The sequence below is a fragment of the Nipponia nippon genome, unplaced genomic scaffold (genome assembly GCF_047370975.1).
Source record: "Nipponia nippon isolate SJK-2023a ecotype South Korea unplaced genomic scaffold, ASM4737097v1 scaffold_9, whole genome shotgun sequence".
NCBI lineage: Eukaryota > Metazoa > Chordata > Aves > Pelecaniformes > Threskiornithidae > Nipponia > Nipponia nippon.
In genome coordinates, this window is record NW_028262413.1 from 5,190,652 (window position 1) to 5,217,495 (window position 26,844).

Genomic DNA, 26,844 nt, shown 5'->3' on the forward strand with positions numbered 1-26,844 from the left:
CGGCGGGGCCAGGGGGGAAGGGGCCGGCTGCGCCCCGCAGTCACCGGGGCACCTTGAGCACGAGGCACGGGTGCAGCAGCCACCTCCACGTCCCCGGTGCCGTCGGTGGTTTCCTCCTCTGCCAAGTGACTCACCGGCAGATGAACAGATGAGCGCCCTGCGCCCTGCCACCGCAGCGGCTGCCTGCCTGCGCAGCCGGCGACGCCGGGCAGAGGATGCGACCTGCGCTCTCGCACCCCCGTGCCTGCGGCCGCCTGGGTTTCACCAGCTTTTGGCCGCTGTCCTCCCCCTTCTCCCGCGCTCTGCCCCAAGGAAGCGGGATGAAACCCCAGTTTAGGAGAAATCTGCCCCAATTCAGTGCCCGCAAGCAGCCTGGCACCCAGCTTTGCGTTTTCATGGCTGCTGCATGCGTTTTAACAGTGCTGCCCCGTGCCCTCTGCAGTTGCCCTTGGCCGTGCTGCCGGTGGGAGCACCCCCAGCATCATCCCCGGGGACCCTTGGTGAAGGGTGGGACGAGCCCCCCAAATACAGGTGCTGGCAGCCCCACGGTGGCAAAGGCCGGGAGAAGCTGCATGCACAGGGCCCCGTGTGCCCGGCGGCGTGGCTGGCTCCGGCAGAGAGCCAGCGAGGGCTCGGCGACCGTGCGTGCCGGGAGACAGAACCTGCTCTGCCGGGTGCGAGCGGGACGGCTGCCGTGTCCCGCAGGAATGCAGTGGCTCCCAGCTCAGGATGCCAGCACCGGGGCAGAGCCGGCAGCGCACACACACTTCCATTTTTGTCTGGCAAGGCTGGGAGAGGAGCCGCCATTGTCACGGCCATATTGGGACAAAAAAACCCCAGAGGAGCCGAGCCGGGCCATGGGGGCCAGGGTGGCACCTTGGGGCTTCACCGCACTCGCCAGGGGAGGTGGCCGGCGCGGGGGGAAGCGCCGCTGGCTGCCGTTGCTGTTACACCTCCTTTCTCCGGGGATTTTGTTCGTGGCCCCGCTGCGCGCCGTCGCGTGCGTGCGGTGGGAGGGCTGCGGGGTCCCCGGGGCAGCCCGGCGTTGCACCCCACGGCCCGGGCGCTCCATCCTCGGGGTGCCGGGGAGCGGGGCCTGCTCTGGCTCGGCACAGGGGCTTGCGGCAGACACCTCCAGAGGTCCCTCCAAGCTCAGCCATGCGCGGCCGAGCTCGCTGCGGGCGCAGCCAGGGTGAGCGTCCGGGCCGGGGGCTGCGCTTGTCCCCACCGACCCCAAAAGTCGGGGGGCAGCGAGCCCCACGGAGCAGGTTTTGCCCAGCAAAGGCCACGCTGGGGAAGCGGGTACAGGAGGGCACCGCAAAACAACCGGCTGCTGCTGCCGGCAGCCGTCACCCGGCCCCTCCGCTGACCGGGGGGGTCCCAAGGCTCCCCCATCTGCTCCTGCTGTCTTCTCCTTGCTAATTAACCTCACCCAACCGGTGGGAAACTGGAAGGGCGGAGGTTTCCTTCTTTAAACATCAGAGAGGAGCTGAAAAAACAAATCCTCCCAGTTGTACGATCCAGGGGAGTTAAGCAGCTGAGAGCAGCCGCCTGCTCACCCGCTGAAAGAGGGTCGCGCCTCTCCCAAAAAAACCAATGCAAAGACACCGGGCTTTTGTGAAGCCACAATGAGTTTATTAAAGCCAGGAAAAAGGGATGCCAGTCTTTCCCCGCGGGAGGACAAAGCTGGACCGGTTGGATTCGTGGAAATCGACCTGCTTCATCAACACCGAAATGCTTCTTTTGCTGGTAACATCTCGGGTCAAAAATCAAACGTGATACAAATATCTGAAGCCGTGGAAGGCGACAGTCACAGCCGGGTACCCCGGAATGAGTTGCTCTGCGGGAACAGGGGCTGCCCAGCGATCTCGCTGCCGCATACACCAGATGAGGTGAGCGGGCTGGTCCTTTCTGAGCTGAAAATTTTGGAGCGACTGCTCATGGGAGAGGTGCAGCTTTCTAAAGGACGAGAGCTCTCCATCAGTGACTTCATCTGCTGCGGCTGAACATCACATCTTTTGGCTTCTGTTTGAGAACTGCTGCCCTTGAAAAGTGTATGTTGGAGAATCGCTTGATTAGCCAAGAGCTACAAGGGACAAATAAAGTAGAAACTAAATTTCCTGAATTTTCTGAAACCAAGAAATTTCAGCCTAAAAGGAGAAGAAATGCAATAATCGATGAACCTGAGATGTTGGGATTTGGTTTTCCTCAGCTAAACCCGTCCCTGTCCAAAGCTCACAAACAATTCCTGGGACAAAGCTGAACCTTATCAAAATCAACCGGAACAACGCTACTACTGCCTGGGGAGCTACAACACTGAACTTTTAGACGTACAAACCAACACAGAGAGTACAAGTGAGAAACAGAGTAAAGCCTCTGGCCACAGAGATATGATTACATCTATCCAGTTGAGAAGTTTCAAGCAGATCTCAATGCTAAATGTAATTGTGCTGGGCGCCGGTGCTCTGCCAGCCCTCTCCTCCCGCCGAACGGCTCGGCAGGCTCCGCAGGTGCTTCTCTGCTGCGTAAATACGGCGGTAATTGGAGCCCGCGGCATCTCTGCTGGGAGCGGGGAGGTAAAGTAATACAGATCCCATCAGCTTTCCAAGCGACGGGAAGGCTTCCCGTCAGATCCCACGTGGTCCCTGACAATATATCGAAGCGGGCAATAACACTTTGAAGCATCCAGGCACCGGCCTTGTCTCTGATTAAGCAGGTAACACACCTAGAGGAATAAATTGCGACTGAGATGGCCCAGCCTGCGCTGAGGACTCTGAACACGAAACAAAACCCTTCAATCGGAATAATCGCTATCAAAAACTAAAGAGCAACAGGCCGTGTTCTGCTGAGCCAGCGTATTGACAGGACGTGGTTTCTTGGAGGTTGCAGGGCTTCGGAGACTGAAGCAGCTCATCTGTTTTTCACCTGTTGTGCTGCACAGGGGAAATATATTCTCCTGAGGAGAGGAATCCCAGAGATTCCTTTTTACACTGGAAATGTTCGCTCTTTTTTTAATTTCCAAATTTCTCTTTCTTCTGTCTGCAAGTTGTTGCAGGCTTTTATTGGAGCATGGCACTGGTGGGAAACTCTTTGTAAGCCTCGGCTGAGCGCTGCTGAGGAGCTGCTGATTGGGAGCTGCAGAAACCGGGTTAGAGCTTCCTAAATCGAGAGCAACCGTGTACCTGGGAAAGCAGTTTTTTCTGGAGCTTTCCAACTCAATAATCCCATTTGCCTTCCTTTGCTTCAGCCCACCGTCAGCACATCGAGAGAGCTCGCCTTTTCTCAGAGCGGGGCATGTTTTCTTCCTCCCCATTGCTTTATTCCAGGGGATCCTCCCTGGCCTCTGTTTTGCTTTGTTCCCTACAGCTGCGTTCTCCACCTCACCGTCCGTGGACGGGTGAGTGTTTCTTCTCCCAGGCATCTCTTTTTGTACGGAAAGGTGGCAAACTTGAGGCTGCCTCTGTTGTGACAGTGTCACGGGTTCAAACCCTCTGGAGCCTCTCCTGACCGCGTTCCTCGGTGGAGTTGGTAGAGGCACCTCCTGTGGTACAGGACAGTGTTTCGTCTGACTGCCCCCCGAAAAGTGACTGTTGGCGCAGCACATGCAAGGATGGTTGGCACAGCTCTGTGTTTCCAAACCATATTTCACCTCCTGCAAAGAGGCGTTTTCTCTGCCACACGCCTCTGTAGCAGCGGGGCTGACTTTCCCTCCTGGAGCTGTGTTTAGGTCACCCTGAGGTGTGCCGTTCCCGGTGACCCGGTTCCTCACAGGGGAGTCTCCGTGCTGCTCCCCCACTGCCATGCAGGGGGGCTGAGGCTGACCTGAGGAGCTGCAAACCCCCCTGCCTCGGCAGCACGACCAGCGCGCGTTCTCCTCGCCCGGGACGCAGTCCTGGCATGGACCAGGGGAGGTCTGGGAAGAGTTATCTGCCGTGCGAGGGGGGAGTCTGGCACTGGAAATGAGTGTGTGCAGCTCAGCTAAGGCGTTAGGGAGCTTCGGGAAGCCTAGTTTTTCACATAGCTTCAGGTGCTGATCACTCAGCTGAGCTGGCAGCGACTCCAGACCCTCCTTCAGCAGCTGGATGCTGGATTTCACATCCAAAATCTCTGCATCTTTCTGGGGAGACAGGGAGCAGAGCAGAAGCAGTAAACAACACATTAAAAGGTGCAATAATAGTATTCAAACAAGAAACTTTTAGGTACTGTGTGTCAGTTAGCTCCCCTTAATTTGGTATTGACCCAAAGATCAGCAATTTGTAGCTCCCTGTGTAATACGCATTCTCAAACTGTCCCACAAAAGGGAGAGATTTGGGATTGGGGCATACCCCTCACCCGCTGCGTGCCCCCTCTCCCAGGAGCGCCGCCGTCTCACACGCTGGCGTGACACCTCCTTGCCGAAAGCAATTCTTGCTGCAGGGCTTTTGGAGAAACCAGACCTGTCCAGGAGGTCTCTGAAGTTCATTCTTTTGTCTCTGACACCCCCTTGTTCTTTTTTGACCTTTTTTTTTTCCCCCTCTCCCTGGGAAACTGTCCAGCTGAGGGGACAAGGCACTGCACTTCTGCGAGGTGCTCTCCCCTCGCAGGCACCCGCTGCGCCACCTCCTCCAGCGAAGGCAAGTGCCAGCGTGAGGAAGCGGCACTCCATCGTGGCCCGCCATGACAGGGCACTGTTGGGCTGCCCTCTTACCGACCAGGGTTTCATCAGAGCTTGCAGCACTGTTAACCAGCGCTTGGGTAAGCATTAGTCGGTATCTGGCCTAGAATTAGCATTTTAATATGTCTTTTCCCCTTCATTCTAACAGGAGAAGTCTACTTTATAATCCACCATTCGAAGGCAATTTAATATTCAGTTAATATTTTGAAAAAGCGGGAGAAATTCAGAATGAGGATTCGGAATAAAAGATTAATTTCTGCACTTACGGCTGCAAGCCTCCTCTCCATCTCCAGCAGCGCCTGCTCCGTTTGACTTTTATCTGTCAGAGCTTTCAGCACCGAGCCACAGTGACTTTGAAGAGCATCTTGCACTAAACAGGGTAATCAATAAAAAAACACATTTGGTCTTTCATTTGTAAATGTGAATAAAGTACTATCAATACCATTGCGACTTCCCCCACGGCTTGGCATGAAATACTTCACTGTGCTGTGCAACCGTGGTGATTCACCCGCTGAGATCTCCCCGAGCTCCAAGCAATGAACAATAGGGTAGATGTTTAATGCAAAGCACTTGAAATTTATAAGACGCTGAGTATAGGCCAAACCTCATTTACCGTGCTCTATTAATGTGGCAGCTGGAGATGAAAGGCTACGCGAAGCTGCGAAACTTGGTTGGCTCAATGCAAGGAAGGCTGAGGCTTAGTTGTCTGCCAGCTTCACAAGAGGCACGGCCAGGGGAGGGGGACCCCAATATATCTGAGCCACCCCAGTGTAACTGAGCCTCTTCTGTAGCCAGCTGATGGTAAATGGGAGCTTGAACCTGTGATGGGAACACCAGTATTGCCGATAGCGGGAAGGAGGTGCAAGAGGTTCACGGCTAAGAAGTGCGACCAGAGGCTCCGTCACAGAAACGCACGGGAGGCTGGTAACCGAAGGAAAGCTGCCTGAAGGGACAGTGAGGAATTATGATTACAAAGAACTGGGATTTCCAGTTGCTGGACACAGGTAGAGATGGGGCCAGAAGACGTCTGAACCAGGCAGCTGTGCCCAGCGCTTGGGCAGCTGCAGCTAGAAAACAGTGGGGGCCCCGGCGGTGTCCTGTAGGGGCACAGACCCCCTGGAAGGGTTTTAAATTGGAGCAAGATGCTCTTGGCTTCAGTCAGGCTTGTTGAAAAACTGATAAAAAATAGGAATTTTTATTCTATGAGTGGACAATAATATAACTCCCCCATGCAAGTGCGATTATTCTTAGAGTGAACCACTGCTGTGCCTAATACACTACAGCATGGGAATGCAGTTTGCAGCGCATGTGGAGATGAAAAATCCTTAGCAATCTTATGGAAGTCTTCCTTTAAAATTGTAAATTAGGACGGAGAGAGAGAGCTGTTTGCTGAACACGCCGGGTCTTTCCTGCGAGCAGCGCAGACGGTGTGTGCAGGTGGTGTGGCCGGGGTGGAACGTTGGCCGGTCGGAGCAAAACAGGAGGCAGAGCGCTCCGGCTAAAACAAAGCATTGCCAAGCCAACGGGCCGGGATTACGTGAAACTGTGGAGTCCTGGACTGGCACTGCGCGCCTGAGAAAAATCAGAATAAAGCCTACGTTCCAACAAGTGGCTACAAGAGCTTTGCAATTAATTAATCCTCTTTCACTACAGATCCAACGCGTTTGATTGCCTTTGGTGTCGGTGGAGCTGAGAGCCCGGCTGAAGCTATTCCTGCACGTGGAGTATTTATCTCAGCTCTTCAGTGCAGCACCTCTCGCCCCGGAGAGGTGTGCTCGCAGGCTGCAGAGCACTCGGGATCTCTCCTCCTCCTGCACAGCTATTTTCATTAAGCTTGCAGGGACTTAATTATCTCAGTGAGCTGTGCCCTGCTGTCAAACTCTAGGTGGAATTGATCAAAGAGTTAAAAACTATTAGGGAGAGGCAGGCAGAAAGTGATTGTACATGCTTCGTTCCTGTAAAAAAACAGGGACATTTTAAAAAGGTACATTTGGGAAGGAAGAAAGGAAAGAGATCTGAGCAATTATGGGCTTATTCGTTTGTTCTCATGTCGTGCAAGGTTTTAGAATAGACCTTAAGGGAAAGTGTGCTTAAAGACGTGGAGGGAAATAGAATGAAATGGAACAAGATTTTATAAAAGGCAGATTGTGCCTGACTAATGTAATACGCTAGGATAAGACAGGTGACTTAGAATCATAGAATCATAGAATTGTTTAGGTTGGAAAGGACCTTTAAGATCATCAAGTCCAACCGTTAACCCAGCACTGCCAAGTCCACCACTAAACCATGTCCTCGAGCACCACATCTCCCCGTCTTTTAAATACCTCCAGGGATGGGGACTCAACCCCTGCCCTGGGCAGCCTGTGCCAGGGCCTGACTGCCCTTTCGGTGAAGAAGTTTTTCCTAATATCCAACCTAAACCTCCCCTGGCGCAGCTTGAGGCCGTTTCCTCTCGTCCTATCACTTGTTACTTGGGAGAAGAGACCGACCCCCACCTGGCTGCAACCTCCTTTCAGGACTTCTTAGACAAAGGCAACGCAGTGGCCTCTCTGTAGATTCAAACAAAGCTTTTCAGTGGAAGTTGTCATGTAATATGAAAAAAGCTGAGAAAAATTAAGTGGATAAGCCTCAATTAAAGGCAGAACGTCAGCTTTTGAGAGGGGTGGCATGAAGAGACAAGGCGGCTCTGGAAGGTGCTCCTCAAGACCTGCTTAAAATCCGCTGTAGTCACCTGGGTGCAAAAGCCAGCGGGCATTTAGGTAATTAGCAGGTGACAGAAAGACGTGAATGCCAGCACCAGGGGCTACGGGTGAGATAGGGCAGCGTGGCGTGCGGTGGGGTGCAGGCTCTGGCTGACGGGAACTGCCGTGCACCCCGGGGTGGCTGGAAGCCCTTGCGCAGTCCTAGCCGTCTATATGCAAGGAAAAAAAAAAAGAGATTGAACTAGGACACGTGCAGAGAAAATCTACAAGATAATTAAGTACTTAGGTGATAATCTTCTCTTATGAAAGGAGATTGAAAGCGTTTGGCTTGTTCAGCCACGCAAACCAGAGGTGCCTGGTGGCGTGGGGCTGGAGGTGCTGCTCAGGTGTGGCAAGGCTGCCGCTCGAGGGCCGGGGCGCTCGCCGAGAGCTGCCTCCCGGCAGCAGGGAACCCCTGTGCCAGGCTGTATTTTTATCTTTATTTACCTTCCTCTGAAGGAGCGATGCCTGGGCACAGTGCACGCTGCTGTCATTGGGGAGAAGGAGCCCTGCAGTTGCCTCGTTCGTGCGTCTTCCTCACGCACCTCGAGTTAAACCACCTCCCGGCCCTAGGCTCGGGGGCAATTTCTCCGTTTTTTCAGGATGCCCATCACCACAGGGCTTTGCCTTGTTCTCCGTAGGAGTTTGGCTGATTTCTGAGGATTATCTGCACCTATTTCAACTAATAAGCCCTCTGCTGTTGCAGGCAATTTGGTTGTCCCTGCTCTCTTGCTGCTGTTTTTAAGCTTTTAGCCTTTTGCTCTGACAGATTTAGACTTTTTTTACAAATCACCGGGGGAAAGCCGTGGCTTGCAGAATGGGTTTGTAACAGTGGAGTGCATGTTTGAATGGGCCTTTTAGACTTTGCGTCTCCCTGGTTAGACCTAAGGGCTACCTGCAATCCGAGAGCAGGTTTTGGGGAGCCTGCCAGCCCCCTCCTGGCCTGCAGGCCTATAAAGAGGAAGAAAGCAGCAACGACTGAAGGAGAAAACTCCTTTCACGTCACTTCATCACCTTCCATCTCAACATAGTGAGGATACAGGAAGGCCAGCATCAGCAAGCTCACCTCGGCTCGCTGCTCTTCCCTATACACTTAATTTTAGTTCAGAATTATTTTTACAACTTTCTGATTTCCCTAGTCTGTCTGTTCTTCTACAACATGGTATCCTCAGCCTAAAAATAGCACTGCATCCACTGGGCTTGTGATCTGCACATACGTTTGACTCAGCACAGCGTGCTGCAGGCAAGAAACCAACAGCCAGTCTTTTGAACGCATTTCATTTGTATGTGTAGGAGTATTCTGCAGAAAAAAAACCTCGGTACGGAGGAGGGGCACTCTCCTTCCCTCTCTGGCTTCCATACCAGAGAAGTGTTCAGACTTGTCAAACACTATTAAACAAAATAAAAAATGAGAGTTAATCTAGACTTAGAAAAATAGGCATCGAGATGGCCAAACGAGATCAGACCAAGGACCCTGTTAGTCAAGTCTCTTGTCTTTGAAAATTATCAAGAACGTCTGCTTCAGAGAAAGTTTTCTTCAAACAAACCCCGCAGAAGATATAGTTATTGAATAACTTGATCATAGAGGGAAAATCTTTACTCGGTTAATGGCTGCTCATGCACAGACTTGTGCCTTCCTTCAGGTATTTTATTCCAAACAAAACAGTTTTTTCCAACCTGGAACATCACTGTGTTTTCATTTGCTGTACCATTGTCTTTGGATGCTACTGGTTTACATTAATAACATATGGAATGTGAAATCTGGCATGAGATAAAAGGCTGTAGGACCTCGGGGTAGGTCTGCCGCCCTGTGCTGCAGAGGGTTCCCCGCAAATTGGCACGCACTCGGGTGCAGCTGCACTCCCAACAGCTGAAAACTACAGTCTGAGCAGCCGAGGGAGGGAGCGTCAGCCTCCCAGCCTGGGAATATTAAACAGCAACTGCTTCTGATGCCTATCTATCATCATCTGTGCGACTCGTCCTGAGATTGGCACTGACAGTGGAGAGGCTTTAAATAACACTTTGGAGGGAGGCTGGTTCCCCTGCGCCCGGGTTCAGTAGGGGAACTAGAAGGTGGTATAAACCCGGTGAGACACGAGCAGGGAAGACGGCTATGATGCTCAGCAGAGCGCGGTGTTTTCTCCCTGGGCAGTAACCGAGCTGGTGAGACGTTTGGGCTGTCCCGGCTGCATCCTGCTCGGACATACCCCGCGTTGTCAGCTGGCAGATTTGTGGCTGCTTAGCCTGGGTTCCCTTCCGCAGCACGGCAGAAGACATCTGCGTCAGGGGGCTGTGGGATGAGCTGCCCCCGGTCTCAGCCTGCTCTATGGCAGGCAGCGCCCGAAGGCCTGGCGTGTGATGCTGAGGGGTTTCAGTATTCACCGCCACAACCACGCATCCTCTCGCCATCCATGCCGAGGTGTTTTGGAGTCTGGTTAAATCCCTCATCTCAACAACTTTCATTGCCAGTCACCGCGTGGCTACTTAGCAGCTGCATGAGAAAGGCATTTCTTTTCTCAGTTTTAAACCTTTCGACTTTTCAATCGCTACAAACGCAGAACGTAAAAGGACTGCCTGGGTGTCGCAGTCCAGACCATGCTGTTGACAGTAAAGAAGCTCACATCGCACCATTATAAACACAGTGAATTCCCCTAGAAACCTTGCCAGCAACTACTGGGCCTGGGGAGTCTTAAAGCAAGTCATGTTTGAAAACTGCCCATGAGGCGCTGGATTTTGTCAGAGAATTGCATCACCTCGTACCTCTGTAAGGGACACATTGCACATTTTTTTGTCACCCTTGCTGGCAGGAGAGCCAGAGGATTGCCTGCGGTGTGCTGGCTGGGAACACGCTTCTCATTTGCAATGAAGTCAAGGTGGTGCAGAGGATATGGCCTTTATGAGTTGCCACAGCTGGAACTAGCAGATACCAGAAAAGCAAAGCAGTTCAGAGAGGGCTGAGCTGTGAAAATCAGGATTTGTATAAAAAAATAGAAAGTTTTGATGGAAGTGTGGGTATGTAAATGAAAATGAGAAAAATATAAAAAGAAATGAGTTACAGGAGATGAAACCAGAAGGAAAGAGCAAATGATGAGCGGGCAAGTCAAACAGAAAAACTCTATATAAGGTGGGAGGACTGAGGACATAGGGTCTGCTTGCCTCTTTATATCTCTGTGCACAGCACACCGCGACGCGAGCAAGGAATAGAGCAGCTGTGCCTCTGTGGAAGCTGCTCAGGCAAACGTTGTCGCATCACCAGTGCCAGACACAGCTCTATCCGCTGTGTGCAAGCACATATGGACAAGCACTCAAAAGAGAACATTTTTTTTTTAATCTTACTGCATAGAGCATGCCAGCCCAACAGCGTTTGGAAATGCTTTGGAAATATATTTTGGAAAACATTTTCTGTTGTGTTCTCGCCCAGTGGCTATGCAGACTGTGCCAAATATGCTTGCTACCCGCTGCTATAAATGAAGCCTGCGATACTCCTTATATGCTTTTAATGAAGACAGACTTGATTGCAAGTTCCACCTTTCTTTGCTTTTCAGAGCTGTTTGAATGTCCTGCTGTACTACTCTCTGGGAAGAGAGCCTCGTCATCTCCTGCATTCCTCTCCTACATGTGAAATCCTCCAGTGCCAATGATTTAACGTGTCTCTACCATGTCATCCACATCCCGAGGTACTGTATCATCAGCCACTGGCATTCAGTGCTTTATCAGCTCTGAATTTAGCTCTTTATCACCTGAGTTTAGGAACTTTATACCAATTTTTCAAGGAAATTGCCTCAGTTGGGACCTTTCAAGGCACCAGTGCAGGTATTTATTTAGTGGGAACTTAATTATCCATCACTGTGATACCAGTCAAATGGCAGTGTTTATCAGCAATTAACCAGTGACAGATGAACCTCCCAGAAATATAAAAAGAACAACATCGTGGAGCGTGCGATGATTTTCATTATATATTCAACATTCTGCAGCATGATACATTACAGAAAGTGCCAATTTTTCTTTTCAATTGCTTTGAGAATCTAGCAGCAGGCACCTCTGGGAGGTTTCTCATTTCATTCAAGGCACATTTATTTAAAATGGGTATGGAGAAGAAACAGGACAGCTGAGTAAATGGTATGGAATGAAGAGGGGGAATCGTGAACAATAGATTTGATTTTCAGTGCCATGACAACAATTTCTGTGCAAGAGGTATACGAAATCAGGCAAAGTCCTGCTGCAGAGTGGACAAGTTGAGGCACTGAAGCAATTAGGAGATGAGCAAATGCGTAATGGGAAGCTTTTTGTGCTGGCCAAAGCAGACAGATTCTTGCTTACGTTAAGGTCCCTCCAAGAGCACTTGCCAAGCACCGCAAGGGAGTGTTCTTAGTATAACAAGGTTGGTATTTCAAACGTACAGGCTATCACGGCCTTGTGCGGAATGCATTACACTCCACTCTTTTTGCCTGAGAGGGCTGTGTTGACTTAAAGGCTATCTGTCAAAGCTGTGCTTCGTGGAGGCCTCATTTTACCGCACAGTAAATATTATAGTGCTTTTGTGAAGGTCTGCTACCTGGAACTCACAAGGTATAACTCACTTCACGTTTCTTGCGTGTATTGAAGCTGGCCTCTTGTTCTTGCACAGAACAGGGCAAGCACAGAGCAAAGTCTTGACAGGGTGTTGATAAAAAAATAATGCCAGCATTAAAAATTAATGCACTCTCAAAGGCTCAGATCTAAGCCAAATTAGAAACAATTTCCCTGGAGCACTTTCCCTCAGTAAAGACTGCTGCGACTAGCCACTTCAGTGGTGGAGCTGTTCAAAAGTATTTTAAATTATTGGCTTTTTTGGGAGGTCATCTTTTTATCATGACAATAGTGCTTCACTCTGTGCTTCTTACTTAAGAAATGAGCAGTACTAGTTTTGCTCATATCTAAAATATAATCACTTCAAGCATCGAGGAGAGATGGAAGGCTTCAAACTAACATGTGAAAATCTGAGAAAGCCCTAAAAACTGAAACTGGTTACTCAGGATATAAATATCTAAGTTATTTTTACTGTGTATTCCATTAGTGCTCCAGATATAGTCTAAAAATGATCAAACTCCAGGCAGAACACAAGAACATAGAGGTGCATTTATCTATGTGTGCGTGACATCTAACCACGCAACACCCAAGTTCGTTGACACAGTACAAGAAAGCAGAGAAAAGGAGAATATAACAGAGTAAGAATGGAAACATAGACAAGTCCGTACCATGAATAAACTCATTTGCTCTTCTCCCTTATGAAGAGCAGCTGTGAGTGGCATGACTTGCCTAGTTCACCCCAGCCTGGAGACAACACCCTGACATTCAGCAGTTTGACTGTGCCCTCTGCTGTTAACAGAAATGCAGAAAGGACTTACGTGTCGTGGAAATGGTTTCCAGGTGAACCAAAATGGATTTGTTTCCTGAATCGAACATTTCTCCAAACTTGTCCAAGCATGCTTGCAGCTGCAAAAACAAAGGTAAATGAGAAGATTAATTTGCCCTTTCTCTGGTTACAAAAACACAGCCCCAAATGCCACAGAACAATGACTGCAGCTCGTGGAATGGAACAGCCTAAAAATGGTTATTTATCTGTGGCTTGAAACAATTTGTCTGGCTGTTGGTTGCAACCCCAAACGAGAGCTGGAATGGCTCAAAAGGCCCATGAAATGTTGCAGAAATCTTAATGGATTTTGAAATAGAGATACTAATCTGTAAAAAAAATCATTAATAATAACATTAATCAAACTAATTATAAAAGTGTTGGGGGAGACACCTTCGCCTTCGGACAGTAAGACCACATTGACTTATTCTTGAGAGTAGACTACTTTCTTCAGGCAGAAGGAAAAAAGAACTGACAGTTGCAGACAGCCATTACAGCCTGCTCTTGCTCCCAACACCCAGAGAAATTCCACTGCTGGCTCTCAGGCAAGGCCCTAAAGACCCTGACCTAAGGACGGGCCACAAAGACAATGGGATATGCAAAAAGATTGACAATTGTTGGTTTAAAGTATTTGAGCGCTCAAGACAAACAGTGTAATAATTCAAATATCAGCGCAGTAAATGAGAGAAGGAGAATGTTCTGTAGCATTTCTAACTCTTCATTATTCTGCACTCTGAACTTGAATTAACTTACCCCTTGAAGCTTGTCTTTGATACTGGAAATAAAGGTGCTTAAAACCTCACTAAAATGAAAAAAAAAACAAACAACAAACAAGAAGTATAAAACAGACAAGTAAGTTTCTGAAATAGACAGAAATCAAAAAGATCACAGTAAACGTGAGACATGAAACACTGCAAGGCATAGAGTAGCGCATAATGTAAGCACAGTCATCTTACTTGTTTTAGGAAAGCATGGATTCTGCTACAGAGTAAGAAAAAAAAATATATGCATGCACAGGTATATCATATACATGAAATTATTTTTTTTAACTCTCCCATTTTTGGCCTAGCATTTGTGCCTCTCTCAAAAGTTTTAGTTGGCATTTACACAACTGTCCATTAGCTGCTGGGGCGTTACCACCGCGCTATCTGCCCCGGAAGGACCCAGCCTTGGCGGAGGTGACGTGCCAGTTGCTGGGATACATGGGTATTGTATTTGGACTAAAATAACTGTGGGAAAAATATGAGAAAAGCATCAACATCAACAAAGCCCAAGCCAGTAAGAACAAACACCGCAAATCCTTTTCTCCTGAGATTATGCCTGTGGTTTCTGTTATCCATCCTTTTAAGTTGAGTGAGCCTATCAGGAACCAGGCTCTATTAATGATTAACCTATCAAACCAAAATGCAAGGATGGTTGCTAAGCAAAATGATAACCTATTTCCTCCCTGAAGATTCGACTCATTTTAAATCAATCATTTAGTGATCCAAATTGCAGCAATATCAAAAAGGTGGAGGCCAGGTAGAGTCCAGTTAGGAGAATTAGGCAGGGCTTCTGAAATCTTTCTAGCCTTATGGAAAGGAAGATATTCATTTTATTAGTCAAACTTGCGGGGGGTACAAATGAATAAATTATATGTTATCTTTGTAAAGATAATGAAGCTATTTCTATAAACAGGCTTCTAATCTGGGAGCGAATCTGGAGTGTAGGAAGAAGCATAATTCATTTAAAGAAGAAATAAAGGATAATTAAGAGTTCTGCCTAAACATTTAAAACTATTTGTTCATTTCTCGTAATTCACTTACAAAAATCCTCGTCTTCTCTAATAGGCACTAGAGAATCAAGTTTTGCCTTATCAGAAGCGTAGTGCCCGTTGCAAAAGAGGAAGAGGTACGCAGCCTTTTAACAAAAATGCATCACTTTGGATGTTACATTACAAAATGTACAGCGCTAAGAATTATTTATAGGTGCACTGGGGAGTTTGCCATCTTTCATTTTTCAGTTTGAAACGGTTAGCTTGTTCCTTAAAGTCCTTTAGGACCTACACATACATTTAATTCTTAACATCTGACAAAGAGCAGGTGCAAATTACATTAGCAAATTGCACTTGTCTGTTACCAAAAGCACAAGATACAAAAATCTTGTGTACAAGTAAAATTCTGTTGATACGTGCGGATTTATAAAGGTGAAATCATTGCATCTTCCACTGCACACAAGTACGCTTGGCGATCTCCTCATCTGGCCTAAACGTGAAGGCTGTCCTCGGAGTGCCTTTGATCAGTCCCAACAGAGTCTATAAAATTCTGAGAAATATGGGCTTTTGCAGAGAATCAATACAGAAAAAACCCCTGCTGATTAGATAAAGAAGGACAAAGGTAAATTCAGGTTAGAGTTTTGTTGTTCCTTGTGGCTTATGGCTGAGTGTGTTACATAAATCGCGTTGCAAATAAACCCTATTCTCTTATCCTGTGACTTTTTCCAATCAGAGATTATCTAAAACCCGAAAATATACTTTTCTTGGAGAAATATGCAGCCTTGTCATGCATGATTTTTAAGAGGGGAAGAATGAGCTGCAGGGAGTGATAACCACCAGCACAGAAAGAATTTGCAGTGGATGTCTACATACCGATCATATTTGTCCTTTATTTTGTTCTTATTCACTTCAAAATTTTCCAAGATGCTTCTCACTCTTCCTGCACCAAAATTAAGTGAACCTTTTTCTTTTGCATCTTCATCAAATAACTGTGGTTTTGTCTGGTATTTGGTAAAAATACTGGGCTCGCTCTGTTGCGCAAAAGAAAGAAAAATGTTGAAGTACAAAAATAATCAGAACATTAATTATCAAAAACTATTTGTATACCAAGTGCTTTGCAGACAGAGATCACAGTGATTGGACGTGACAGATTGGACTGGACGAGGAGATTAAGAATTTCATTATATTATGGCTCACTTAGTGTGCCTAGTTTGATCAGCTCCCTGTGGAACGGAGATCTAGTCCAAATTCCTCCTGACTCGGGCTTTTCTCTCATCATGAGGATTTTCAGTTGGTTGTGATCATCAGGTGTGCAGATTTTTTTTCCTGTATGCTCAACACAGGGACTATAAATTAATTCCCGTGTTCTTGGAATTATGGAAAAGTTAAAGACACCAGTGGGAGCTCCCTGTACACCGATCTAAAGAAAATCCTATTGAAGTTCCTTGTGGATGACATCATTTTGCTGCCAACTAGCAACATCACCAGACTGTAGATGAGTTTTTCACATGCTTCAGTATATACTTCAGAACAAGAACTTTAACATTAATATGAAAGCTGTAAAGACCACCTTATTCTACAAACTTTCCAGACACTGTGTGACCAAAATGGAAATGCTTTTTCCTTAAAACATGAGAAAATGCAAATTCCATTAAATTGTCTTCTTGCATCGTGAATAGAGAATTTCCTTTTTTTACATTTGATGAAAAGCTACTGCAGTTACCGGACAAGATCTCCAGCAAAATGCAGAAGAAAGCAGACAGGATCTGGAACTGAAGGGCAGCCTAGGGCCACTGAGCTGGCAGCGCTGCTCTTTCCTAATCTTTGCTCTCAAATGTCTTTATCTGGATCTGGTGCTCTCTGTTAGCAGCGCAGGAACTATTTTAGTGAGGCTGGTAACATCAGAAACCATGTGCTGTAGGAGAAAGATTTTGAGCGCAGAAGCTCTTCAGCCAAAATCATTCAAGCACCTGCCATAACAACAATTACAGCAAGGTAATTTTAGTCAATGAAAGTAAATACTGAATACCTCGGTCATCCTTGCAGAATGCTAATGAAGAGAAGCACAGTATTGTTCAAAGAAGGAATAGAAGGAATATTCTGCCTTAGCTAGGTGGTCTAAAGACAGTATCTTGAGAATAATTTCATATTATTTTAGTAATTAAAAATGTCATTAAAGAAAATACCTATCCCAATAATAATTGTTAGTAATCTGTTATAAATACTAGGTTTTCAGCCGACCAGGCTGCTGTTTTGTCTAGTCACAGTAAACATTTATATTTATCAAGAAGATAACTTGATTTCAGCAGTCATTAACATTTCCAAATGTTACCACCTGATTTCAGTATTTTCCATTAACTTTGAATGGTGGCTGCGTGCCTGCACAGGGCTGAATGAGAGCGAGACTCACGTCCTGGGAGTTGTGCTGTCCCAGCTGCGTGCCCAGCTCCAGCGGCGCCGCTGCCAACTGTACGTTCTCCGGGCAGAACTGGGAGCCGAAGAGCAGCTGAGAATCACTCAAACTCGAGTAGTCGCTAGGAGCACTGCTCCGGATGGAAAACTTATTAGGCCTGAAATGGGGCAGAACGGTTTGTGAATGAGTCTCGAGCAATTAAAAAGGCAAACAGAATTCCCTACGCGACCTGCTGGAACCGCTGAAGCATGGCCCACCCCAACGTGTTCATTTCACTCTCCCCTCAGAGGGTACCGTCCCTACAACTCGATAATGTTTAACAGCGTGGGTTTGCTATGCAAAGCCAACTGGCTTATCCTAAACTGCCGCATGCATATGAATGCAGCGTGATAGCTCTGCCTTCCCCTTGCAGGGGTGACGGTGTTTCTCCAGCACGTCCTGCAGACAGAAGGACAAAACCAGGACTGACCAGCTCACTCAGTTCACCCTACCTGCCCCGTCGGTCAGTCCTACTTTAAGGGCACCTTGGGGGTTGCTCCTAGCAAGGGCTGGGTCTCTCCCTTTTCACTATTCCAGATAGTAATTTCTGTTGTAACTCAGATGCTGCTTGGCTTGGAAGGCAGTTCCAACAGAGTAAACCTTTCTGACTGATAGCTGACATTTCTTGGGCACCTATTTTCCAGATGCCTGAAGTCTGACACACTGGAACAACAGATAAATAGGTAGCATATGGCTGGACAAATTGATCTGAATTGTTAGAAATATTTCAAACGTAAGAACGTGCTACTCAAAGGTTCTCTTTTGCCCCGAGCGTCGCCCAAATAAACCCTTTCCAGCCAGCCTTGACTTTGTGCTCTGTTTCTACTCCTCTTCAGAGGGCATGGCTTCTGCCGCTTTATGGACTAGGATTGTGGCACGGTACCAGCTTCCTCAGACAAGGGTTTCCCCACACAGCTGCACTGCTTCTCTTTGCGTCGGAGGCTGGCTTAAATTTTTTGCTAGCAAAGATCCAGACTTTTTTCATTTTTCACGTGATCACTATCCCATTGCTCCATGTCCACAAAGTCTGATGGAGTGCTTAGGCTAGGTTCAAACTTAAGAAAAGCTGGGACAGGTTTATACTCTCAGTTCTTGCTGGTTTTTAAGCTATCAAAATGGAGAGATGTATTGCTGCCTTTGGAACTGGGAATTAGAGATCAAAATTAATGAGAGAGACTCTTGCGCAAGGTTTTCCTTCTATGTCAAGTCATGTAAGTAAAGGAGAAGGAACAGGAGAGTAATTCATGTGTATAACAAAAGATGATCCCCCCAACATTTATCGGCAGTGACGTGTTTGCTTAATCCCCAGTTTTGGAAGGAGCCCAAACATCATACTCACAACAGGGAAGGGATTTAGTAGCAGTAGTTGAACTGCTCAGTCTCCCTCTTCATTATGTAGTGGTGTCAGTGACAATATCATATTAATACTTTTGGCTTTAAGCTCACTGAGTACACTGAGCCGCAGGCAAAAATAGATGAGGTATGGGTTTCTGGATTCTCAAAAAGCCCGATAAATCTGTCTGAATTTAAAACTTCTCCCTTGATCTGCCTGCAGACCCCAAACATACTAAGAAAGAAACCTGAATGCAACTTTCACTAGCACAGTTTCTTGTTTCCATCTCAGCTAAGCCTTGTTAAAAAGCCATAAATTTTCTTGATCTACGGCCAGCATGTCAGGCAGAGATGCACTCACACGGGCTGCCAAGACCCCACACGGGAAGAACCCCTGCTTGCAATGCGAGTACCACATCTCCTGCACCAGTTTTCTAAATCCTCCTGTCTTCTAGCCAAAAAAGCCCGCCCTTAGTTTAAGGAAGGGTTTTTATAATCCCTAAGTGCTTTACTGTCCTGTCAAAGCCCCTTTGAAAGTGTCTGGTCCAAGTGGTGAATATCACATCCCATAACCTGCTCATTTTCTCAGTACCTTCACCCTACTTAATGCCTGAAGCACAAGATTCCTATAACAGAGAGTTTTATCCCTGGTATTTTAAGGACTATTGAGCTGAGAGGACTTTATGAGCCAGGTGACTTTCCAGGCTCACTCTGCACTGACACTATGACCAAAGGTGGCTCTCGGCTGCTCTGGAGCCTGATTTTCCTGCCTTAAGTCCACTACCTCAGTGGCTGGTTTAGGAACGATGGCACTTTTAGGAACAGATGTCTCTTTTGAGTACACTCATTCCCCTGAGCAATGGATTTCTGTCCCCCTTGCTTAACACTGCCAGCAATTAATTTACTAAGACGACCATCTGGGCAAGACGCCAGCCTGGCCACACTTGGCCCAGGCCTATCCCTGATGGCGAGATCAGACAACCACAGCTCTTCTAACCGCCTGACCATTCCCTTCAGGATGCCTGAGCTGCTGGGACACATGCTCCATCCTAAATATAAACCCTTCCTTATAAACAGCGAGGAAACATCCTAGATATTTAATCCCGGTTAGAAGTCCCTCCTAGGTGATGCAATAGTTTATCTCAGGAGAACTTCTAGCTTTCTGCTAACACGAGCCATTCCCCAAGTCGTTCACGCGTTGGTGCCCATAACGTTCCTATGGTATTTGCACCAGCATGTGCATCCAAAGCAAGACCAGCTTCAAGTACATAAGACAAATGCCACTGTAAGTTCTTGTCAGCTCCAAAAAATGCTCAGTCATCCTCTGCTGACCGATGGAAGGGTTTCTTTTTCCCACCTAACTTTATGCAAGGTGTTGCAATATTGGCAACTCCAACCCTTTCTGTAATATGAGCGCGAGCTAAAAAATCTGCAGCCCTCTGCATATCTGGGGAGTCAGCTAGTTCTTCGCAGTCTCGGTTTCCCTCTTGTCAGTGGGAATTCCCCCTTCACGGGAGAAGTTAGATCTTTTGGGAGCCTCTTTCATTTTTCTAAGTTCCAATTTACACTTCCAAATATTTTAGCACAACCACATGCAAATTTTCACCTTTCATTTAAAGGTTCTGCCTTGCCCCCAAACAGCTGTCAGATAAAACACACCAAGAGAAACATAGCATGCAATAAATACCCTCTTCTTGTGTTTCCTAGATGTTTCCAGGGGCATTGACAAGCTAAAAATTCATAACTATAAATTGTCATAGGCCTTATCGGTCTTTTTTTAAAATTGGTAATTTTTACTCTGTTGTTTGGATCCATCCTTACGTGCCAACACCAAGGTTTAGGAGTCAGTTGGAAAAGCAAACCGAGTCTTCTACAATTTGCAAAATAACATTTATCCGTGGTGCTGCTGTTCGGTGATTTTATTTGGTTCTGTCATTCCCACGGAACCTGTGCCAACATCTCTCTTCTTCCCAAGCGCCGTGGGTGAAGCTCACTTACGCCTTCCCAACACATTTCTTCAAAGTGCAATAAAGCCTCTTTCCCAAAGAAGAGAGCTTTTTCCCCTGGTAGTAATCTTGAGTAGGACCAGTGCCATAAAGTTCCTCTTCTCCTGATTCCCCTCCAGAAAATCTCCCAGCCCTTTCTGCTCCTCCTCATTTAGCGACCAGGGCTGCATCACAACAAAGCCAACTGAAATTCTGGGAGCTCCTGGGCACCTGCTCTTCCTCCTGGCTTTAGTCGGTGTCTGTAGGAACTGCCTCTGGCTCTGCTATGCTGCTCTCCTCATCACTGTTTGCTGCCTGCCAATGTGTTCAGCAAATGAGCAAGGATCAGCGTCGGCTTTGGGTGCGGAGGAACTTCAGCATCCAGGGGCCTGGAGGAGTTTAAATCAAGGAGTTTTAGCTGTTATTACTGTTATTACCATTATCCAGTTCCAGCCATTTGCCATCTCTTCGCTGGGAACGGCCACGGCATATAATTATTATTCTGCTTTCTGTCCTCTGGAACAGCATGACCTGCTTGCTGCAAATCATTTGCGCCATATCCTAAAAGGAATTTCTACAAACAGATTTTGGCACTGGCCCTAATGCATTAACCACAACGAAATCCCTCTTGGTCATTCAGCTCAAACACTGCCTCCAGTTTCCAGATTTCAGGCTCAGAGTCCTTCTGGTCTTGTTTTAATGCCTCAAGGTCATTTTTACTTTCTATGAGCCACTCATTATTCATTCGGCTGTGATTCAACACTGCCCAGGCGTTCCTCACCTTGGAAACCGCGTTAGCCCTTTGTCCCGAGCTGGTTGCCGGTCGCAGGGGCTCGCAGGGCCTTTTCCTTAGGAGGGGTGCTGAGAGATTTCCATGGAGCAGCCTTGTTTACTTACACAAAACGTATCCCTGACCATGTTAAGAATTAGACATCTGGAGACAGGGGTTTTGGCCCCCCGCCAGTCTGAAGCCATCTTCCAGCCTGCACTTCCAGCCCCAGTTTCTCATTCCTCCAAGGCTTGGGATTTTTACAGCTGCTCTCTCGCTCTTTGTCCTGGCGGTCTCCATTTTCTGCTTATTCTGGGACCTTAAGGTGACTTCAAAATATGTGGCCCTGCTATGTGGGATGGAATTTCATGGGATAATGGATTGAATGAGGTTGTTAAATTTGGAAGTCTTTTCTCAACAGCAGAAATAAGTCATAGAGAGTAGTGGCCCAAGTAGGCCTTAACTTACAGCATCTCTTTTGAATGCCGCTTTGATATTTTCATCATATATTGGCATTACACACTCTCTGGCAGGCTTTCTGCTTCTGATGTTTTTGGAAGGAAGTATATTAGTAGCTTTTATGCCTTTAGCAAGTTTTCTCATGGAATAAGAAAATTCTGGTAACTTCAATTTAAAATCTTAATATATTGGTTTCTATTCTTCTATTTTTTATTGTCTTTGAAGTTCTTGAAGGATGCCGAATCATCTTCAGTAGTCGTCTTTACCATGCCAGTCGGGTACTGGTCCTTCTCGCATCCGATCTGATAGCTGGTATGCATTTGTGCTGAGCTTCAACACAAGCTCTAAATAATCTCTATGCCGCAGGCAAGCATTTAACCCTTTTGGTGGTCCAGTTTAATTTCTTTTTAATGAGCTTCCTTATTACTACATCAATGTCTTTTCTGAAATTACACCGTAGAGGATTTTTTTGGCTTCTGTTGCTCCTGCAAAGAGGTTGACCGCACTTCACTCCTGTCACTCTTAGGGTAGCACTACAAGAGTAATGCCCCGAATGCGGGTCTTGTGCTCAGCTCGGGGCCAGGGCAAGACACCTCTCTTCCCCCGGGATCTCCCTGGCCAAGGCAGGGAATGTTTATGGTGCCTGAAAGTGTACTTTCAGCATCACGCCCCAGCGACGTTTATCCAGTCGATAGAGGCTGATTGAAGCATCACTGCTTTTGCGGCTGCTGTTCTCGCATCCTCGGCGATCTTTCTTCGCCTGCCCTTCTGCCTGGGCAGGTAGCAGCGCCGCTCTAATGCAGCGCTTTCCTGATTAGGTTTGGCATTTCAATCCACAAAAATTGTGTCGTTTGTCGATACACTTAAATTGAGTCTGTTTTCTCCACTGTCCAGCTGTCATTCTATCCACGTGACCCCCTCCCACCTTCTTAAATAATCGGCACCCTGATATTACAGTGTCCAACTAGATAATCTGCCTTCTCCTGCTTTTCTAGGATCTCTATTATGTCAATATTCATAGATAAAAACAGGTAAAACAGGGACTTTGGTTCCCCCACCCTATTTCTCAGGCTGCTAGCGCTTACAGAGAAGCACATGCGTGTCTGACAGATAGATAACGAATAAAACCCAGAGCAATCTTGGGCTTCTGCAGAACCGCTGCCATGAGGATATTGTGTCTCCGGAGCTCTGCATTTCTTAGGGACCTGGTGGCAGCTGCTCTCAGAAGTAACACCCTGACTCAAACTTGCAAAGAACTCACAGCATGATTCATACCCTGCCTAGATTATATGCTGATTTTATGTTTCATTTTTAAATCTCCCTGAAAGACAGTATTTTGGGGATTGTACAGCATACCCTGCTGTGGTGAGAAAGGTTTCTAGTAACAGAAGTGAGCCAAGAAAAAGTAATCAACACCTTTCCCCCATTTCAAATGCGCACACACATGCACACACTCCTATAAGTAACTTTTTTTTTCTGTTAGAAGAAGTTATTTCGCCTCCTGAGAACTTCCCCCCACCTTCTTCACTCCCCCAAAAACCCAGCTGCATTTTTCAGTAACGTTTTATGCCCTATTTGACCCTTTTGAACTCACTTGCAAAAAATGTGGAATGCTGAGGAGTGGGTGTTAAAATCTTGTCTGTATTTTCTTCCTGCATTAATAAATGAGTTCAAAGGGAAGACTTTGTAGCTGACAGGATACTTTGGAAGAGGAAGGAATTCAAATGATCCCTTTCCAAACAGGCACCTGTACTTCTTCCACTTATTTCCTTCCCTATTGCACAACTCCACAGAATGATTTATACGTACATATAAAAAATATATATATATTTTATGTATATTCTCTAAATTTCCCCTGCTCAGTCTCTGTCCCGAATGAAAGTCACAGATTTTCAAACTACTTAGAAGTAACTCCTTGAAAACAAAATTAAAAAAAAAGAAAACTGCAGGTAGCAAGAAGACAATAGAATTACGCAATGCATATTTATAAAGACAAACCCATGACAGATATAAACATGTTTTTCCCCAAATTGGCTCCCCTTCGACCCCTGCATCTGTGCAAAATTCAATTAATTCATATATATATATGACAAGTATTTTTATAATGGGCAAGGAAACTACTATTATGTTTTAATTATCATCCATCATCGTGGTAACATCAGGCCAAAGAGACAGTATGACTAAAACTGTGAATTTGAACAACAGTTAGTTATGTAAGTGGGTTATTTAACTAAACAGAGGCTCAGAGGACCAAATTCATCAATTAGCTTCTCCAGAGTCAAACAAGGGATAAATCTTGCTTTGTTTTTGAGCCATGCGATGCAAAAGGTGATGCTCTGCTGTAAAAAAATGCAGCCTGTCTTACGTATTTGCTCTCCAGATGTTTACATCCGAGCGCTATTTGCTGTTTCACTATCTACCGTAGATGTGGGGAGCTCTAGCTGCTCTTTGACTTCTGCTGGGAAAAAATGAAGCCGTGCGTATAAATGCAGGATATGGAATAATTTTAGAGTTACATAATGCGTAACAATTATTGCAAATCACCATTCATTTTATCTACCCTCTGCACAAGGCGAGAGGGAACATTTAACTTACCTAATTAGACGTAGATAGGCCACAGGACTTCCCTGAATAAACCCTGAATAAACCAGAGCACAGCTTTCAGCCGATGCTGGTTTTTAAATTCCCGGCAATGGTGGATCTATCGCGGTGCCCGGCAGTCTGGGAGCAATGCAGGCACAAGCAGGATCACGGAGTCGGCTAATTAACTGTCATTAACCAGACCGTAGTTAACCATAGAGCAATTCTACATGTGTTTCACCTCATTGCTATCAAACACCAAAAGTGTTTAATTTTATAGGCTATTTCCTCAGGATCTTTCCTGCCCACCCTGCGGCCCAAGCTCACCCGCTGGCTGTCGGCGTGCTCAACATCTCCTTGATATTCCAGATGTTAAAATTCATGGTTTTTCACCCAGGCCTCAGCATGGCCCCGGGGCTGACGGCCTCTCCCACCCCGCGGCGGCCACGCTGCCACGCTCCACCGCAGGGAGGAGGGAAATGGAGAGAGACGGATAAACCCCGCTCGGGGGGAGCGTCCCCCTGTGCCCCCTCGCTGTGGAGAGAGCCCGGGGGGGGACAGGGCCTTGCAGGCCGAGGGCAGGCCCGGCCGACATGGCCGCCCGGGGCTGGGCCTCGTGGCTCCCCATTGACTTCACGTCCAGAGGCTGTGCGGTCTCCCGTGTAAATACCTCTCGCAGAAATGCAGAACGATTTAATTTCACCCGTTAGAAGTATGACAAAAATAACCCGTCATCTAAACACTCCCCGGGGAAAGATTCTCAAATATGGTTTTACTGGAATTTTTTTCCTTGTGCTTCGGTATCCTGCCTCTTCAGGAATGGAAAATGGGCACGCTTACTTGCCTATTTTTTCCTCCTTTAATTCAAAACAATTTCAGTATGGTTAAAATATTTGGTTGCTGGTTCTGAAGATACTCCACAAGCACTAAACCACTGTAGCAATAAGGTTGATATAAATTCATGGATAGATTAGGGGAACTACTCACGTTCCCCTTTGTGCTCTTTTGGCTTTAGTATTAAAGGCAGCCTGGAGCTCAGAGGTGTCAAAATAACGGCTTTCTTGATGTATACATCTGGTTTCCTAATCAAATCCCGCAGAAATAAAGCTTTCACTTAAAAAAAAAATTCTGGACTTTTACCCATAAAGAACTTATTGGAGTGACTTTGCTGCGTTGTTTTTGCTTGTCACTACAGTGCCAGGGCTGGTATAAATAGCTTGGATTTATCAAGGCGGCTTGTTAACTCTCAGCTGCACGATGAGCCTCTACCGGGTTGATTTTCTAGGACCGGAGTGGGGAATCACAGCCTGGATCGTGTTCCTGCTTCAGGGATGGGATAATGGCCGAGCTTTCCAAGGCAGCCGTGGGCTGGAAGGCAAACTGTCCTCCAGAGAGCTGTGCTGACAGGAACGTTAATGTTTATTGCACTTGTTGAGTAAATAAAAGCCTTGTTCTGCTCCTGAACTGCCTACATCTCCGTTGTACAGCCTGGTGCATAGCGCTGCTGCCAAGAGCCTCGCTGTGCATCCAGGTCCTATATGGCCCTGCATCATAAATGGTGCTTTTTCCATCATTTTATTGCTCATAATTGGAAAGTTGGCCCAGAACTCCCTTCAAAAGAGGTTGTAGAGCCCTGCACCCATTTACAGCACTTCCACTATCCTTAGGAAAGGATTTGCTGGTGCTTTGCGCACCGGCGATAAGGCTCGGCACATTATTTTGGGTTATTATACAGAGCTATTCCTATTTCTGGTGTGGCTGGAGCTTTCTGGTTTGAGCGTCTACCGAGTTTGTGGAATATGATAAATGACATTTTTGTATTTCCATCTCTCCTGACAACGGAAAGAAATTTCTATAAGGAAACACATTTTTTTAATTATAGGTCTGACAGCTACCTCCAGTTCCAGTCTCCCCCATCCATAACACGCTCTGGGGAGATTAGCCACGTTGCCAGGCGCTGGCTCGTAGCTCTCCTTATATCTGAAGTAGCAGACTGTGCTTCTAGCGTTAGGGAGTGTGGCCAGATACTTGAAGCCTTTCATTTAGTAAAAATTAGCAGAAGCTGCCAGGAGATACACAGCAATATGTTTGGTACGTCCCTCAACTTCTTTTTCTTCGTAGTGCATTTCGTTAGAAACTCACGGGAGCTCTTCAGTTAATAACGTGTCAGTCTCTAGGGGTGGTCAGGACCATCATCCCTTTGCCTGAAGATCTCTCCATCCACCCTGAGATGTCCTCAGCCATCGTCCTGGCCGCTCTCCTCCCCTCATTCAGATGGGATCCTGGTCTGTGCCCAAAGTGGAGATAGAAACGAATGAGGAATCCACACTTTTAGGAGGGGTCACAGATTTCTGTTCGCCTTGGGTGGAGCAGCCCAGCCAAACGGCACTGCGGTGGGGCAATGTGCCAGGCAATCGCATGCCTGAGGCAAGGTGCTGCCGAGAAAGGGGCAAACCCCTTGTGGGACAGGGACCACCGGCCACGTCAGGCTGGGCACCGGCGCTGCCGGAAACACTGCCGCAGCAGGGACATGCAACAGCGAGAGGCTCCTGAGCTGCAGCTTCCCCCTCCAGCATCTCCCAGCTCTCGCCTTGAATTTGGTAAAAGCAGTGCTGGGTGCCCCGTCAGCAGAAGGGAAAGCTGTGAAGTTGGCACGCAGGGATGTCAATTTGCCGGTGACTCAGCGTCTGATTTATCCCATCCATGCGATGCTCCTGCGGGAAAAGC

General features: G+C 47.1%; 1 protein-coding gene across 1 annotated transcript; it reads right to left on the minus strand.

Annotated features, from left to right (window-relative positions):
- Positions 1–1,620: 1,620 nt before the first annotated feature.
- IHO1 (interactor of HORMAD1 1) lies at positions 1,621–25,262 on the minus strand. Its single transcript, XM_087744254.1, has 7 exons — positions 24,445–25,262; positions 16,951–17,110; positions 15,414–15,571; positions 13,541–13,589; positions 12,783–12,870; positions 4,921–5,024; positions 1,621–4,117 (listed from the first exon to the last, which is right to left on the minus strand). Exons 1-7 carry the CDS (start codon positions 24,498–24,500, stop codon positions 2,795–2,797), a joined length of 1,938 nt encoding a protein of 645 aa, XP_087600380.1. The 5' UTR covers positions 24,501–25,262; the 3' UTR covers positions 1,621–2,794.
- Between the last annotated feature and the right edge of the window lie 1,582 nt (positions 25,263–26,844).